Consider the following 18,822-nt stretch of genomic DNA (forward strand, 5'->3'; position numbering starts at 1 on the left):
GGAGGAGAATGAGATAAAGGAATGAAATAATGGAAGTAAAGAAGGAGGGAAGTGTTGAAGAATGAAAGAACAAAAAAGAGAGAGCTGCTTTTTGGGGATTTGAAGAAAGAAAAGACATGCTTAAGTTTTGTTTTTTAGTAATAAAATTGTTGTAAGGGTTTTGGAAAAAGGGGGGAAAATATTTAAAAATTGAAAAATATTTTAAATTTTCAAATATTTTTTTTCTTCTTTTTCCAAAACCCACTATTTTTTTGTATTTGATTACACACAGATATTTAAGTATATTTAGCTGTTAAGTTAAAGAATTTATATATTACACCAACACCACCACCTACAACAACAAAAACAAATCCTTACATATTTCTATCCCCACCCAAATGAAAAAAAAACTTTATTTTTAAGAAAAAATATTTAACACCCGAAAAAAGTATTTGAAAAAATTAAAAAAATAACAACAACAATATGCTCTCTCATTCTTAAAGAATGTATATGTCTCTGCCTCTATATATATAGATATATGTGTGTGTAATCTTTATGTATACCCAATAGATGGCGTCCGATTTTATGCAATATTTATTAGTATGTCCCGCCCGCCTGCTCACAGTAGATTAAAAAAGAAATCCGGAAAAATTTGTCTTGCAAACAATAGTTATAATTCATTCATTGTAATATTGTGTATTTTTGTTTATATATATATTACAAAAACAACAACAAAAACAAATATTTATATTAAGTAAATTAAATTAATGAATGTTATTCTAAAGAAATCAAAAAAATAATGTTTTAAATCCAAAATTATTTGCTTATTGTTCGCTTTCCCCTATCCCTAATTTTTGTTGTGTTTTTTATAATTTTTTTTTTATTTTTAAAAATTACATTTTTTATAAGGACCTCTAAATTTTCCTTTAGTGGTTGCTCTAATGGACCTCCATGTCCTTTTGAATGTTAATATGTGTGTGTGCTCTTTTTTTTGTAATTTAAATGTTTAAATCAAAAAATTATTGCTCCATGTAATCTGTTAAAAAAAAAGTATAAATAAACCTAACCTCAAACAACAAAAGACTGAAATAATTTTTCGAAATCGTTTCGAAAAATTCAAGTATGTTTGAAGAATAATGCAAAACAAAATAATAATTTATTAACACTCTTTTTTAAACTTTTTAAGAACATCATGGGTTTAAAAAAAATTGTATTTAAAAAAATTAATTTTTCTAAAAAATTCAAAATATTTTTTTCTTTAAAAAATTTTCAAAATAATTTTTTTTAGTTTTTTTTTTAATTAAAAAAATACTCAGGTCTCCTTAGGTCTGTTTTTTTCTATAGAAAAAAATTCCTCAGGTCTCCTGAGGTTTGTTTTTCTATAGAAAAAAATCCTCAGGTCTCCTGAGGTCTGTTTTTCTATAGAAAAAAATCCTCAGGTCTCCTGAGTTGTTTTTCTATAGAAAAAAATTCCTCAGGCCTCCTGAGTTGTGTTTTTCTAAAGAAAAAAATTCGTCAGGAGTCCTGAGGTGGGGTTCTCCATAGAAAAAGGTTCCTCAGGTCTACTGAGGTGTTTTTTCCAAAGAAAAAAATCCTCAGGTCTCCCGAGGTCTAATTTTTTAAATTTTAAATTTTTTTTCATATAAAAATTATTTTTCTTTAAACAAATTAAAATATTCTAAATTTAAAAAATAAAAAGTTTTTCTAAAAAAATATTGAAATAATTTTCTTAAAATATTTTTTTCTAAAAAAAAAAATGAAAAATTTATATTAAATAAATTTGAAATATCTCAGGTCCCCAGAGGTCTAATTTATCTACATTTTAAAAATTTAAAAATATTTCTTTAATTTTTTCTAAATTTAATAATTTAATATTTAACTATTTTTTTCTAAATTTAAAAGAAATATTAAAACATTTTCTCAAAAACTTTTAAAATATTTTTCTTAATTTTTTTTTTAAATATTTTTATTTTAATTTTGTTAAAACATTTTTCTTAAAAAAATTATATATTTTTAATTATAGTTTTATTAAAAAAAACTATTTTGAAATATTTTTATTAAATAAAATTAATAATTTTTCTTAAAAAAATTAATTTGATAAACATGTTTGATATTTTTTTAAAGAAAAATATTTTATATTTTTAAATATTATTATTTGTTTATATGTTTTTTAGATAATATTTCATATATAGTTATAAAAAATATTTCATTAATTTTTTCAAAAGAAAAATTTATGGAAATATGATTTGATTTTTTAATTAAAAAAATATAATGTTTTTAAACCCATTTTTTAAAGGCACACATATAACACACAATGTTTTTTTAACCCCTCTCTCGTTTAGTTTATTTTATTTAAAACAAAATTACTTCAATATTATTATTACAATTTTTGTTTTTAAATTTTAAAAGACTTTTATTATTTTTATTAACTTTTCACACTTTATTTTTGTAAAATTTTTAAAGCACAACAACAACACACCTAAAAACAAGCAATATTAATTTATATTTATAAATTGCATCTTAAAAAAAAACAAAAACAAACAAGAAAACACAATTACGCAAAGCATTTAAACGAATTTGTTTCTTTATTATATAAAAAAATTAATTATAAAAAATTAAAAACTTTCATTTTGTCAATAGCAGATTTTTTTCTTTATTACAAAAAAATTTATAAAAATAAGTTTAATTATATAAAAATTAATAACTTTTCATTTTGTCAATAGCAGAAAATATAAAAAATTTGTTGCATATTTTGTATTTCTTTTAACTTAAGTACGATCCCAACCATACAAGCAAAAACACAACAACAAACAACCGCAACTCTTGCATTTTGTTTACATGTAAAATGTCTCTTTAAAAAAACAATTGTTTTATTTTTTATATGCATATACACATATTTATTTTTAATTAATTTTTACTTTTATTTTTTATTATTATTATAATTATTATTATGTTTAAATAAATAAATCAAAAAGAAAAAATCACATCATCATTAATTAATGTTTTTATATATAATTTTTAAAGAAAATTATTATTATCATTACAGAAAAAATAAAACAAAATAATATTTTAATTAAATAAATTTTATATTTTATACACCACACATAAATATTTTCAGTTGTTTTTATTGGTTTCAATATATTTTTTTATTAGAAAATAATTATTAGTTTACTTCACTTATAGAGAAAGAAGCTTTTGTAGACTGGTAGTCTTAGAGAGAAGATATAGAGAAGACTTTAGAACTAATAATCCATTATGGGAAGCTACATATACAAATTTGCATCCTTATGGACTTTAAAAATCATCAAAGACTATAAAAACTTTTGGAAATTTACTTGAATTTGAAAACAGTTTTGAAATCATTTATGAACTGAACATCTTTCCAAACCCCTTTTTATTGATAAAATACCTTTTTAAAAACGTTCAATGAGTTAGAAGGACGTTTTGTGTACGATTTTCTATAAATGGATCCAAAAATCGATGATGGAAAATGTAAACCTCACTTGTTTTTCCAATAAATTTTAGCCTACTAGAGATAATTAAATGATGAAATTGGATTCATGTTAAAGGTATAATTTTATATTTTTTTCAAAAAAAAAATCATTTTAATTTTTTAATATTTGTGGGCCACTGTAAAGTAGCCCATTTACGCTTTCATACGACACCAATTTCTTTAAAATGCGATAATATGTTCAAAAGTTATGCGCTTTGAAATTTTGGCTTTAAACACAAATGCACATTTGTGTTTAAAGCCCATAGATGGCGCTGACGACGGCAAAATCTAAAATACCTGTGATTTTCAGTTAAGATAGTCTATTGACGCCTTCGTATGACACCAGTTTCGTTGAAGTGCGATAATCTGTTCAAAAGTTATACGCTTTTCAATTTTTGCAAAAACTGATGTTTCTGATTTGAAACATCCCCATCAGATGGAGCTGACGACGGGAAGGAACTAAAATACCTGCGATTTTCTGTTAAGATGGCAAACACTTGGTGTCAACGCTATCTATTGAATGGATAGATAATAACACCGATCATCCAAAATTTAAACCTCATGTAGTCTCACTTTAAATTGTTACCTTTTGTGTCTGATTTGAATCATGTCCATCAATAGATGGCGCTGACGACGCGATCTTAAAATATGCGTACCTGATTTCTTCTAGCCACAACTGTTTTCGTATTGCCGATATTAATATGAAAGTGGTCTCATATGAAAGGCATAATCGTATACTTCCTGGTGGATTAAATAAATAATACGTGGTTCATTCGACGCCGATCGGCCCGTAGATCTTTCGGAGAATATTTCTTTCAAATACCTCGAGAACTGCCTCATCTACTTGCGCAAGTATATAACATATAACAGCACGGGTAGTATCACCGTCTTGAAGAGTGTGAGTTTGTTCAGGCAGGACGTGGTCTTGTTTCTTACTTAGACCATAGTAACATCTGTTGGACCCATTGTTGGGCCAGACCCCACTTCTTTTCAATTTGTTCAAAGGTGGCTGTAACCGCTCTCAATTTTCGATCCATAATGTCGATGACATCGGCGTAGGGTGTGGTGTTTGGTGTACAGAGTTCCATCTGAATCGTCGTTCGGTATTAAAAGGGCTCCGGGAGGTCCTTTCCGACTTTAACTGCTGACTTTGTGCCAGTTAATGTTAACCTGCATAGGCGTATTAATTTTGCAGGAATGCCGAACGCAGACATGCCTTTAAATACCTCTAAGCGTATACGGCTGTATAGTCGATGTGTTTTTCGTGAATCTTCTCTAGGATCTGGCGCAGAGTGAAAATCTTGACAATTGTATATCAAGCCAGGCCGAATTGGTATGGTCCAATAATGTCATTGATCATTGGCATCAGGGGTATCTTCTTCATTTGATATTTACCAGGTGTTTTTTAAAATGCTCCTTCCAGATCCTCACCATCAGATTGTCTTCTTCTTCATCTCTACAGGAGGATGTGTCTGCACCAAAGCCTTCGGTTTGGTGTTTTACTTGTTGGTAAAATTTCCAGACTTCATTCTGACTCCTGTACATCTCGATTTCTGAAAATACGTTTCTTCTCCCTCACACCACAACCTCGTGGGGTGCAGTGTTATGGCGTTATGCGATAGTAGGTTGTTCATGCTTCGACAAACATATTAATAAAATAAATAACAAATTACAAGAAATTGGGTGGAAACATGCGCCCGAAACCATCAAAATACCGAATATTAAGGGTACCGTTATATGGGAGCTATGCCAATATTGAAATTTCTTTGGGAAGATCTGATAGCCGACGTGAATCCAAAATACCAAATTACAGATGATTCTATTGTAAAATAATTTTCGGTAGAAAGATTTTATACCCCATGTGAACCAAACATAGCAAATGACTGCCAATTTCCTTAAAAAACATCTCAAAAATGACCATAACAGCCACATTATGGTGGAGGGTATAAAAATAGTCGATATTATTAATATCATTAAAATTGCCTTTAAACATTGATTCAAAATTTAGGAAAATCGGCTAAGTAGTCGCTGATTTATTTGCATTTGAATTCAACGATGTTCCGAAATACACCTACTGTTCGGTGCTGGGCTCCTATTACCTGAAAATGAAAAACCACACAAAAATGGATTTGATGAAAAAAAACGGCAATTTTTGTTTCATAATGGCTGCTAGTTTGTAATGTAATGAAAATTATAGCATACTTTTAGGTCTAACACAGTCTGTAAGTAATCAGTTTTTTCAATTGATACGTGATTGTCTTTATGCAAATAAAAATATTTAAAAAATGACCCGAATGCTTTTCGAAAGAAAAAAATCATCAACATCAATCATCAACATCAACAAAAAAATCATCAAATCATCAACAAAATTCAATTTAGTTTCGATACAATTTTTTTCTGTAGAAAAATTCGCCACTACTTCGATTTTTTTCTATGTTCCCAGGGAATGTTTTCTGTACAAAAAATCAGCAATCCTACATATATTTTTAACTATGAAGAAGTGACGTTAAAGAAAGAAAGATCATGCTGAAAATATTTTTGTATTAGGAGCAGAAAAAAAACAGTTGCTTTAGTCCTCTTATGGGGAAAAAATCATAGAATTATATCCTGCAATATATGTTAAAAAAATATTCATTCTGATTCAATTCTACAAAAAATGTTCGGAGTAATCTTCCATGGTAAAAAAATCATAAGCACTAAAGACGACGTTATTTATCTAGAGGCAAACAATTATGAAAACAAATCTAAGACTTTTTATAAAAAAACCTATAGACACTTTTTCATCTTAAGGAATTATTATATTTTTTTCAGAAAAAATTGTCAGGTCTTAGTATTGAACTTTTTCTTGATAAAAATCATGTTCCTGTACACAAAAATTAGTAAAACATTTCAAATTCTTAAAGAAAAAATATAAAAAATTAGGTCAGTATAAGATTCTTGAAGGTTGGATATATGACCATCAGTTTTTCCCTCGTAAGTTCGAACATTTTTTTTATTATACTGAAACATTTTATTAATCCTTTGGCCTGAAAGTTAAAAGAAATCTCCACAGAAAAAAATGTTCGTGTAGACCCATTTTTTGGTTACATCTCCTAATTTATTATATTTATTACATCGCCACACTTTCCAACAAACCCTTGTCCTCATTTTTTGCATTTCCTAATTCGTGTGAGCAATTTCATCGTGGCAATAAATATTTTCTTTAAATTAACTCAACACTTTTAGTTAGTATGGCAAATAGTGGTATTAAAAAATAAAATAAAATGAACTTAATATCAGTTATAAAAACACCCCACCTGTAGATTGTTTTGGGTCTTTTTATTTTTATAAAAATAATTATAAAAAATATTATAACAATTTCAATTCCTGCTACAAATTGTAATCCAAATAAAATATATGAAAAATAAAATACAGCCATGGTTTACAATTTGTAGTAAAAATAATAAAATCAAATAACAACTTGTATTACAATTTGTAATACAATAATAATAAAATATAAATATAATAATAAAATATATATAAAAATAATTAAAAACTATAAACGACTATATATCATTTATGAAATTAATTTTTGTAAATTTGAAAATTTGAAAACTGAAACAAATAAATAAAATAATTTTGTTTTTACATTTTAAATGTAAAAAAATATGTTAATTTGATAATAACAATGTATAACACAATTGAAAAAAATATGAATGAAATAAATATGAAAATAAAATATATAATATCAATGCAAATATATAAATATAAGTATAGGAGGTGATGCAAATGTGGTATACCCATTTGTTTTTAGATTGCCAAATTTTTATTTTTTATCCGATTAAATTGAAATTTTGCACTTAACATGCTACATGTGTTGTCTTTCCACGTATCAATTTGAAAATAATATTGTTCTAACAATTTAAGAGATATTTGAGAAAATATTTGAAATCCCATAAAAAGTGATTTTAAAAAAGTGCAGGTAATGTGGTATACCACATGATGTTAATGTGGTATAGTATAATTTTCACTTCCAATTGATATCTTATATAATTTATTGTTTTTAATGAATGCGAATTAGCTCGAGATTTATGTCTGTTAAGATTTTTAACGGATACGTTGAGTGGAACTTAAATTTTTATTATATAATAATGTCTACACATGTCAATATTTAATTTTTGTATGGAGAAGTTGTTAAAACTCATAGCCTTTGTTTTTCATCCTTGTGATTCATGGTAGACTCTCGTAGAGTACAAATGTTTCACATAGTAATGAGATTTTGTCTAGTGCTGGCCTTTTTTCATGCAGAACCAAGGTATACCACATTACCTACACTTGTGTTTACTGAAGAAATGTCTAGTTTTTTTTCCAAATTGGTGATTATGTGGTGCAATCGCGCATATTATTTGATTTTTAGTTTATACTGATTATTTTAATGCTTTGGTAATAACGATTAAAGTACATCCGTAAAACAAAAAATTATTTTTAAACTTCAACCGAAAAAAAGTAAATTTCATGAAAAATTTTATTTTTGGTACTGATTCTCAACGTGATTTAAATAAATTAAACAGGTCATTGCTATCTTATTTTTTTGAGAACAGCAAACTATAGAACATGTTTCAGTTATTCTAAAATTTTCAGTTTACAAAAAAAGTGACTATACCACATTACCAACCTATACCACATTTGCATCACTTCCACTATGTATATGGCATACATACATAACTATGTAAAATAGGCGCCTGTAAATAAATGTGGTTATTGAGAATATGATATTTGGACTTTTGTATTTTCAATGTTGAAGAGGGGAGAAATGAACGATTTCGAGGTAAGTCAGTCGTACCTTCTTAAGGACTTCTTAGAAGATTGTCGAAAATCTTCCAACTGCAAACGCTAGTTGGACATTTTTCTTTTGTGAAAGATATTTTTATTCTCCAAAAAAAAAAAAAAAAAACAGAAGAACAAATTGCAGCATTTTTTCTTAGAAACCAGAGAGCGGAGTAGTATAGTGGAATGTGGCCGACCATATGATACCCTACACAACTACCACTGGAGTCTAATTTTCTGTGCATTTTATTTTGAGCCCAGGGCAATATTTCGCGATATTTGGACCCTTGACATCTGGACCGATTATTGGTTAACAGCTCCACTTTCTAACCCTGGCATATTTTCCAAATTTCAAATAAAAATTTGGTCACTTTAGGTTTTAGTTGATTTGGCCCTGTTTAGATGACGATCTGTCAATATTTCGACCGATCATCTTCTAAACAGGCGTTCTAAGTATTTGGTCAGATCCGCTCCACCGTGTAAAATATGTGATGTTCTGCTTGATATAATGGCCTCTAAATCAACTAAAAAATCTGACAAAAATAAAGTTTTCGGTTCATGGCACCCCTAAATTTAATCTCAAAACCAACGAAAAGTATAGGCGTCGTCCATGACCATAACCGGAAGTTCATTTAAAAGTTCAAAGCGACCAGTGCGACATTTCCGCCCTCTAGTGAGGTAATAATAATACTGCACAATATCATAAAACATAGACCTCTGTAAATTTTTAAGTATTGGTCTGTTCCCGTACTGCAAGGATCTACGAGTTTTTACTATTTTTTTTTTCGATATCATAGAGGAAAAAAGTGTTATCGTAGTAAAAATAGAAGATTCTTGCAGTACGGGAACAGAACATATAACTCCAACTTCCGAGTACATACAACAATTGCTATCAATTTAAAGGTCAGCCACCCCTATTTAACTACTATCAACTTCTTCGGTCTATGTCCTTCGGCAGTAAATATATACGCCCCAGAATGCAAATTGTGTAATTTTTCACACAAAAGTCTGAACGATCTTCGTCAAAACTGTCATGCATACTCCTTGGCCAGACCCCTTTCTCCGTATAAATTTTCGTTGTGCTCGGGTCATAATTGTGGAATCTAGAGCTACCAGAAAAACAGACAAAAATAAAGTTGTTGATCCATTTCGTCCCCTAAATATTAACCGATCATTGCCAACAACAATAGGAGTCTTCTTTGCCCAGAACCCATCCTACATGCAAAATTTCGTTACGTTTGATCCATAACTGTGGCCTGTATCATGTTTACAAATTATAATGGGCAGACGGACACACATGCCTAGATCGACTCAGCCAGTCGAGATATGATGATCGGAATACTTAAAGGTGGATCTAGGATCAATATTTCGCAACGTTACAAACTCTTGGGGTTGCAAAAAGCTGTAATACCCTGACAACATAGTTTCGAGAGTATAAATACCACTATTTGGCCGGATTTATCTTATAATACCAAACATCCTAGACAAACAAACCAAAGCCTTGGGCTGTAGGGTATACAAAATCACTCAAATTAATTATATATCAGGGGGAAGGCGATGCTAAATTTACGGCATGACATTGGGCGCCACTACAAAATAAAAAAAATATTTTTTCTAAAGCATTTATGTATCCTCCCTCCTGTACTTTCCTTCGACACCTTAGGCTTTAGGGTATAAAAATCATTTAACAAAAGACTGTTTTTTCTATAGCACGAATTTCTGCTGAATTTCTTCTATAGGTCAGGGTCAGGGTTTCTAATCAAATTTATTGATAAAGAAGGCGTTCTCTAGATAGCAAAGGTTTCCTACAATATATCTTCTATTTTCAGAAGACCTTAATAAGTTCTTGCAAATATATTTGGCTGTCAGGAAAATATTTATGCAAACCCAAAATTAATTTATTCTCACATGTCCTTCAGAGGGAATATTAGGCAGAAAATATCTCTAAAGAGACAGACAAAACATTACCACTGGATATTTTATGGACTGAAGAATTTAATTTATATTTTTATATTATAAAATGTATATTTTTCCAGAGGAAATCTGAAGAAAGTTCTTTGTCAACCGAGGAAAGCGAATCAAAAATTTAACACATTTTGTATCCTCTCACTTATACTTTCCTGCCAGACCCCTCAAATCATAGCTGCAAAGTGACTAACAATAAACATTTCCTTTAGGTACATTTTTTAATACTTTCCACAATGACCGTAATTTTTTATTGGGCGCCACTACAAAAAGGACGAAGAAAATTTTGTAAGGTGTTTTATATTATTAGATGGCATACCTAAATTTTCAGTGTTTTCACTTTAAACGGCAAAATATATATTTTCATTGCCCTGGCCTATGATATATGGTCCTTCGATATGAAAAAAATATTTTCATTGTCAGTCAAATCGAAGTTAATTAAATTTTGTTGTTCTTCAAAATTGCCATGTATTTCTAAATTCAGGTCACCATAACGTTGAAAACTATTAATACAAAATTTTAGTATTTGAAGTGGCGCCCAACGAAATAAATTATTTTATTGAGTAAATACTGACTTAATGCAGGCAAGAATTGTTGTGCTTTACATGGGACTTAGGCGCATGCATTTGTTATAAGCTAATTCTGAAACTCTAAATGAAAAAGTATTGATAGAAAAATGTGTATTTTTTTTGTGGTGCTTAACGGTCTAAACCGTTAATGGCAACAATTATTAACTTAATGGCAACAATTATTATGTTCTTATATCACACCGTAATGTACACTACATCTAGAGATCTTCGAGATATAGGAAAATATTTCCGTTTTTATCCAAAGAAAGAAAATATCAGGATGACGTTTTTTGTTATCTATCTTATTTTTTATAAGAAGCTATCCTAAAGAGCTCTTGAGTTAAGATATCACTTTGCTTTTATTGTGGCGTCCAACGTTCTAAATTCGGTCGCACTACAATTCCTGACATAATGCAGCCAATAATTATAACGTTTACATAGGACCCAGGCGCATACATGTATTGTCAGCAAATTCTGATATCAGAACTTAATGGCACCTACTATAAAGATCTTCGAGAGTTAGGAAAGTATTTCTAATTTTTTTCAAATAAAATAGCACGATGAATTTTTTGTTATCTCTCTCATTTTTATAAGAAACTATATTGAGTACGCCTTGAGACATAATACCACTGTAAGATTTTCTATAGATTTATGATTATTTTGAAGCCTTCTGCCTTATTCTATAAACAAGGACCTCTAAGGCCTCAAATCTACAAAAGACTATAATGAATTCTTCAATTGATAAAAAATCATTCTGAGGCCTTTCACAGGTAAAAAAAATCAGCCATGGAGTCATTCCTAGATAATAACAATACACTAAGGTTTTTATAGACATACAGCTTCGACCTTCGATAGACTATAAATTATTTTGAAGTCTTCTGTTGATTATGCAGGCTATAAATTATTCAGAGAACTTCTATAAACTTGAATCGACAAAAGTCCATGGCGGGGTCACTGAAAGGATGAAAGGATTTATTATGGAAATTTTTTACGGGAATAAAATCGGGAATGATTATAATATGTTATTGATCCTCACATGAGTTTAATCTATAAGCTGTTCTGAGCACTTCTAATATTGAATATTTCAAATCCACATCTCCCATGTGAATCAAATCCACACTAGACTATCGTGATGTCTTTCATTGATAGAAAATGATCCAGAGGTCATCCAACTGTACTAAAACCTTCGATATACTATAAAATAGGTTGAGGTCTTCTATTGACAAAATAGAAGTCCTTCTACAGGAGGAGGGCCATCTTGATGTCTTATTTTGATAGAATATTTTTCTTATCTCTTAGAAATCATCCTACGATCTTCTGTGGCCTTCAAACAATCCTGAGAAATTCTATAAATATAATAACATTATCAGGACTTTAATCGGCAAAAGTCCATGATGAGACACTGATGCAGCTCCGAATCAGGTTTTTTCCATTCCCAATGAAGTATATGAATCTGTAATCACGAAGTTGTGTTTTTAACTGCTGAAGATCTGATGTGGGTAGGTATGTAGGTAGGTTGCCTTTTAAATATGGTTCTCCAAACGATATTCTATATTTCGTCAACATTCAGAACTATTTCATAAATATGAAACCCTTCAGCCAAAGGGACAAATGTTCAAGTCTAAATACCCCTTAATATAAATTTATTATCTCTTTGATTTCATCAAAAGCTTTTGTCCATGTTTATTTGCTGTTAATAAAAACAATACAGGCCCCGCAATTTCTGAGAGTGCTACTCACAATCAGTACGCTCGCGATTCGCCTGCATTCTAAGTGTGGGAAAAACTGCGGAAAATAAACACTACAAATTGAATTGAATTATGTTATCAAATCGAATAACATCCCGGCAAATTATTTCCAGGCTATATTCTGCCACTGTCACTAATACAAAGGTAATGGACAACTAAACAATAAAAAATAAATAGAAGCGGAATTTAGAGAAGACTCCCGTGGGAGATCTTTTTCGTATTTAAAATCCAATTGCACACTTCGATCGGAAAATATAAAAAAATGGGTTCCGGGACTAAAATTGAAATGCATTAAATTCAATATCTGTGATTAAATAACTTTCCTCCTTGATTTCTAATAAATTACAATTGGTCGTAATCTAATCTATGTAATAACACCTACTTCCTTCTTCTCCCGCATTTCCCCAGGTCAACAATCCCTATTCATTTGATAACTCCTACACAACAACCCTCGAAAAAGAATGGCAACAGGCCTCTCCCTTAAATTCAATACCAGGACCAACAAAATATGAACTACTACGTGATTTTATGCCCGGTGGAGATTTCCACAAGAAATCATTCGATTCCGTACTTCGCCAATGTCGTCAGCGTTATGGTGATTTGTATTTAATGCCTGGCATGTTTGGAAAAAAACAAAATTTAATTACCTTCAATTTAAATGATCATGAAAAGATATTTCGCACCGAAGGACCATTTCCTGTAAGGCCGGGTAATGAAATTATATTCGATTATCGTTTGCAGCGCAAGGATGCTGGTCTATATGATGCTGAGAATTTGGGAGTGGCAGGAAAGTAAGAAAGGAGGGGAAGACATGCAGTAAAATATCAGGAGTTTATTAATGTTTTAATATTTTTGTAGTGGCGCCCAATGGTCGAGATTTCGTCATGCGGTAAATCCTGTTCTCATGCAGCCAAGGAATACGGTATTGTACATCGAGCCAACACAAAAAGTTAATAATGATTTTATTGAGAGGTAAGACTGCTACGGATATTCGAATTTAATGAGAGCTATAAATATATAATATAGAGAGAGATATGATCTATAAATAGATAGACAGCGAAGATACTCTATCCTTAGAACATTCTCTTGTATAATAAATAAAATATTAAAATATTGCCGTGACCCTTTACAGAAAAAATTCTATACTCAGATCTCGTATAAGCTTTCCGGAATTCTTCTTCAGATCTCCTGTAGCAAAATACATTTTCAGGTCATCTATAGACCTAAGACCTTCTTTTGCTCTTCTGAAGACTATATCCTCCTTAAGTTCCGGGAATTCAAACTTAATCTCTCTTGTTGACAGAAGATCTTCTTCAGCTGTACTAGAGAACTACAGGACCTCTTCTGGAGACAGAAGACCATCCTCATGTCCTCTATAGCTCTTCTAAAGACGAAAGACCTTTTTCAGTTCCTTTCGAGGGGGAAGGACGTTTTCCAACTCTTGCCCATGTCGTTTTTTGGGTAAAGATTTTTTTTTTAATTTTTCTCAATCTCTAGAATATATTTTGGGTCCCTTATTAACAATTTTCTATTTTCCTCTTTCTAGAATCCGTGAAATCCGCAATCCCACCACGTTAGCAGTTCCCGAAGATTTCCTAAGGGAAATAAAACGTCTAGCCTTCGAATCAGTGGCCGTTATTGCATTGGATAAAGAACTGGGATTGGTACGAAATCAGGTTACACTACCAGAAGCGCAGGAACTCTTCGACAATTTACAAATATTCAATAGCTCCCTCTACGATCTGGGTATTAAACCATCCATACATAGATACATAAAAACTCCCACCTATAGGAAATTTGAAAAATCCATGGATACGATTACGAATATTTGTCGGAAATATGTTGAAGAAACATTGCAGCGGATTGAGACACGTGGCGAGGATGAAGGCAAAAGTGTGTTGGAAAAATTAATCAAAATCGATCGTAAAATTGCCACAATTATGTCGGTGGATATGCTGATGTTTGGGGTGGATCCAACATCGACAATTATGTCGGCTGCTTTGCTATGTCTTGCCACAAATCCGGCGAAACAGGAGAAACTGAGAGCAGAGATTTTAAACGCAATTGGACGAAACGGAAAATTCTCTATGGAAAATATGAAAAACTTACCGTATTTGAGAGCCTGTATTAAGGAAGCTATGCGCCTGTACCCTTTGATATTTGGTAATATGCGAACCACCGCAATGGATTTGTGTTTAAGTGGTTATCAAGTACCGAAGGGAACTCATGTTTTTCTAACCTCAAATATGTTGTTGAAGGATGAATGCTACTTTTCTCAACCTGATGAATTTATACCCGAAAGGTGGTTACGTTCCCAAGAATCGGATAAACTTAAGGCCACCAATCCATTTATATTTTTACCCTTTGGTTTTGGTCCACGTTCCTGTGTGGGAAAGCGTATTGTCGATTTGCAGTTGGAAATTACATTGGCGAATATTGTTCGCAATTTTAAAATGGAATTTCAATATTCGACGGAGAATGCTTTTCAGAATTTTTTTATGAATGCCTGTGTAATACCGTTGAAATTTAAATTTACAGATTTACCTTGAGGATTTTTTCCGGAATAAATAAATAAAACATAACCTAAAAATTACCAAAAATTATTTAAATGTGTAAACCTTATAAAAAAAAGTTACCTGCAGAAGATCTCCTATAAATAGAAGGGCCAAAGAAGGTATTCTGCGTCTATATGAAGGGAAGAGGGTATTATGTGTTAGGAAAGACTGGAAAAGGTCTTCTGACTCCAAAGAACAGATTCTTCTGTCGATCGAGGATCTAACGAAGGTCTTCTATCTTCAGAAGAGACGAAGAAAGTTTTCTGACTCAAGTGGAGCTAAAGAAATTTCTCTGTCTCTAGAATAGACCTGAGGAAAGTATCATGTCTAGGAATGAGTCTCTAAAGGTTTTTTACCTTTAATAGTATTAGAGGTCGTCTTTTTGCTCAAGAAGAGCTCCGACTCTAGAACATTTGAAGAAAGTATTCTGTATCCAGAATAGCTGGAGAAGATCCTCTCACTAGAAGTAGTCTATCTCTACAAAAAAAAAAAAAAAAACGATTAAGGTATTATGTTTCCAAAAGACCACAAAAATATCCTATTTTTCTCAAAATAGATGAAGATAGTCTCTTGTCCCTAGAAGAGCTGAGTCTTCTGATAGCCTTCTGGTTCTATAAAATAACTTCTGTCCTCAGAAGACCAGTAAATGATATTCTCGCCGAAGAAAGTATTGTGGCCTTAAAAGGGCTGGATATTCTGTCCACTGAATAACCGAAAGAGGTCTTCTGGCTCATGAAGGCCATGGGAATGTCTTCTGACTCAAAAAGAAATATCTTAAATGGACTTCTTTTCCCAGAAGAAAGTTCTTTTCTCTTTAAAGGTCTTCGGTTTTCTATGATGAATATTATAGTTCGTCTCTGAAAAATCTGAAGTAGATGATTTCAAAGGGCGGAAGAAGGTCTTCTGTCCAGTGAAGAGCCGGAAATGGTCTTCTGGTTCTATAAAATAACTTTTGTCCTCAGAAAACCGGAAGAAGATTTTCTCGCTCGTTCTCTGAAGAAGGAATTCAGGATTTAAAGGGGCTGAAGAAGATCTTCTGTCTACTGAAGAACCAAAAAAGGTTCTCTGGCTCTTGAAGGCCTTGGGCATGTTTTCTGACTCCAAAAGAGAAATCTGAAAAAAATACCTTCTATTTACAGAAGAAAGCTTTGTCTCTATAAAAGCTAATGAAGACCTTCAGTTTTTTATGGTGAATATTACAGTTCGTCTCTGAAAAATCTGAAGTAGATCTGATAATTTCAAAGGGCCCTACACAACTATGTTGTCAGGGTATTATAGCTTTGTGTAGCCCCAGGAGTTTGTAACGCCGCGAAATATTGGTCCTAGACCCACGTTTAAATATACCGATCATATCTCGTCTAGCTGAGTCGATCTAGACATGTGTGTCCGTCCGTCCGTCCATTATAATTTGTAAACACGATACAGGCCACAGTTATGGACCAATCTTCACGAAATTTTGCATGTAGGATGGGTTCTGGCCAATAAAGACCCCTATTGTTTTTGGTAATGATCGGTTAATATTTAGGGGATGAAATGGTCCAAATACATAATTTTTGGTCGCTCCAGAGGCCGCAATTATGGCCCGAACATTCCGAAATTTTACATAGAGAAGGCCTTCGGATAAGCATGCATGTTTTGATAAAGCTCGGTCAATATTTAGCGGCTCAAATAGACCCTGACTTTTGTGTGAAAAATGAAAAAAATTGTATTCTATTCTATGTCCTGAAGGACATATAGCCGAGAAGTTGACAGTATATCCAAGAGGACTGTTTGACCTTTAAATTCATACCAATTATATCGTCGTATGTACTCGGATGTGGGAGTTACACTTAAATATTTACAGGTGCTTAAATACTCAGGTATTACCACACTAGAGGCGGAAATATAGCGCTAATCGCTATGAAATTTTCCATGAGGATCGAGGTATGGTCAAGGATAACGCCTATAATTTTCGGTGATGATCAGATAATAATATTGGATGCAGTGGACCGAAAACTCAATTTTTTGTGTTTTTTTTTTCGAGTCGATCTATAGGCCACAATTGAAAGTCGAACATCACAACACAACCCACGGTGAAGGGAATCGGGACAACTAATTCTAAGGGCTGTACTGGATGATCCCTAGTCGGTCAAGAGGTTGCAAATATCGCGAAATATTGCCCATGCTCAGAATAAAAAACCACAAAAAGTTTGATTTCCGTGGATGTTGTGTAGGGTATCGTATATATAGAAAACCATCGAATGCTCTTATGTCGATTTAAGATCTGAGAGAGGTCTTCTATATATAAGATCCATCTGAAATTATTTTCATATAGAGCATTTCCAATGATAAAATAATAGAAAATGCCTTCAAAAGCTCTTCTAAAGAATAAAAGACCTAAGTAAGCTCTTATATAAATTCAAAACCTTAGATAGGCTTTCTACAGATCGTGTCTTTGGTAAATTATTGGCTCTCAGAAGTTCCTCCAAAGATGACAGAACTTCAGAAGCTTTCCTTTGTAGTTAGGAGGCCTTTGGATAAAATAACTACAAAACACCTTCAAAAGCTCTTCTATAGAATAGAAGACCTACGTAAGCTCTTACATAAATTGTAAACCGTAGATAGGTATTCTACAGATCGTATCTGAAGTCTTTTCCAAAGGAAGCAGAACAAAATACCTTCAAAAGCTTTTCTAATGAATAAAAGACCTACGTAAGCTCTTATATAAATTCAAAACTTTATATAGGCTTGCTAGAGACCGTATCTTTGGTAAACCATTGGCTCTCAGAAGCTCTTCTAAAGATGACAGAACTTCAGAAGCTTTCCTTTGAGTTAGGAGAGCTTTGGATAAAATAACTACAAAATGCCTTCAAAAGCTCTTCTATAGAATAGAAGACCTACGTAAGCTCTTATATAAATTGTAAACCTTAGATAGATATTCTACAGATCGTATCTGAAGTATTTTCCAAAGGAAGCAGAACTTCAAAGCTTTCTTTTAAAAGTGAGAAGGCGCTTAAAAGCTTTTTTTTTAAGATCTTCAGAAGCTTTTCCAAAGATGGCAGTACTTCAGAAGCATTCCCATTTAGTTAGAAAACCTTTTGTAAATTAGAAGACCCTTAGAAGCTTTTTTTTGGGGAGAAACCCTTCAAAAGCTACTCTGTAGAAGGGATGCCTTCTGAAGCGCATCAATATTTTATAGCATTTAAAAGTGATTATTTTGAAATAATCCTCACTCAGAAGAGCCAATTTTTAATGGATGAATTTCTCAGAGAATTTCCTTCCCATAGTGCAAATTCTGAGATTCATGTTAAATTTAATAATTGATTGTCCGAGTGCGCACTTATGGCCATTATCGAATTTAATTTAATAACTGATAAGCTTGATGAACATTTTTTTCTTTAGGTCTAGGCGACCTTTGGGGTCGTTATTTTTTATGGGCTATAATTATCGCTATTTTTCAGATGAGTATTTTGCAAAAGCTTCCCAAATATGTCAACTAATGTGGTCGGCTTGAAATACATTTCTATGTATTGTAATATACCACTTGTAGGGTGCCGTAGCTTTTTGTGTACCCAACACTGATGACTTGCGAATTTATTAACACAAATTTACTATCTCTAGTTTTTTTTTTTTTTTTTTTTTGAAACAGATACTCAACCCGGGGCCATACACTTAAAAAAGATAAGGAGAGTGAGATTAATTTTGATATCTCTGCCCATCGAAGTGGA

General features: G+C 31.7%; 1 protein-coding gene across 1 annotated transcript; it reads left to right on the forward strand.

The window, feature by feature from the left end:
• Positions 1-8,264: 8,264 nt before the first annotated feature.
• LOC133336374 (probable cytochrome P450 12c1, mitochondrial) lies at positions 8,265-15,109 on the forward strand. The gene is made up of 4 exons (XM_061544670.1): positions 8,265-8,279; positions 12,969-13,351; positions 13,419-13,532; positions 14,107-15,109. The coding sequence occupies exons 1-4, from the start codon at positions 8,265-8,267 to the stop codon at positions 15,107-15,109; spliced, it is 1,515 nt and encodes a 504-aa protein (XP_061400654.1).
• The last annotated feature ends 3,713 nt before the right edge of the window (positions 15,110-18,822 follow it).

Source organism: Musca vetustissima, unplaced genomic scaffold (assembly GCF_032173495.1).
Source record: "Musca vetustissima isolate MV318-11 ecotype Yass unplaced genomic scaffold, APGP_CSIRO_Mvet_v1 utg40745, whole genome shotgun sequence".
NCBI classification, from domain to species: domain Eukaryota; kingdom Metazoa; phylum Arthropoda; class Insecta; order Diptera; family Muscidae; genus Musca; species Musca vetustissima.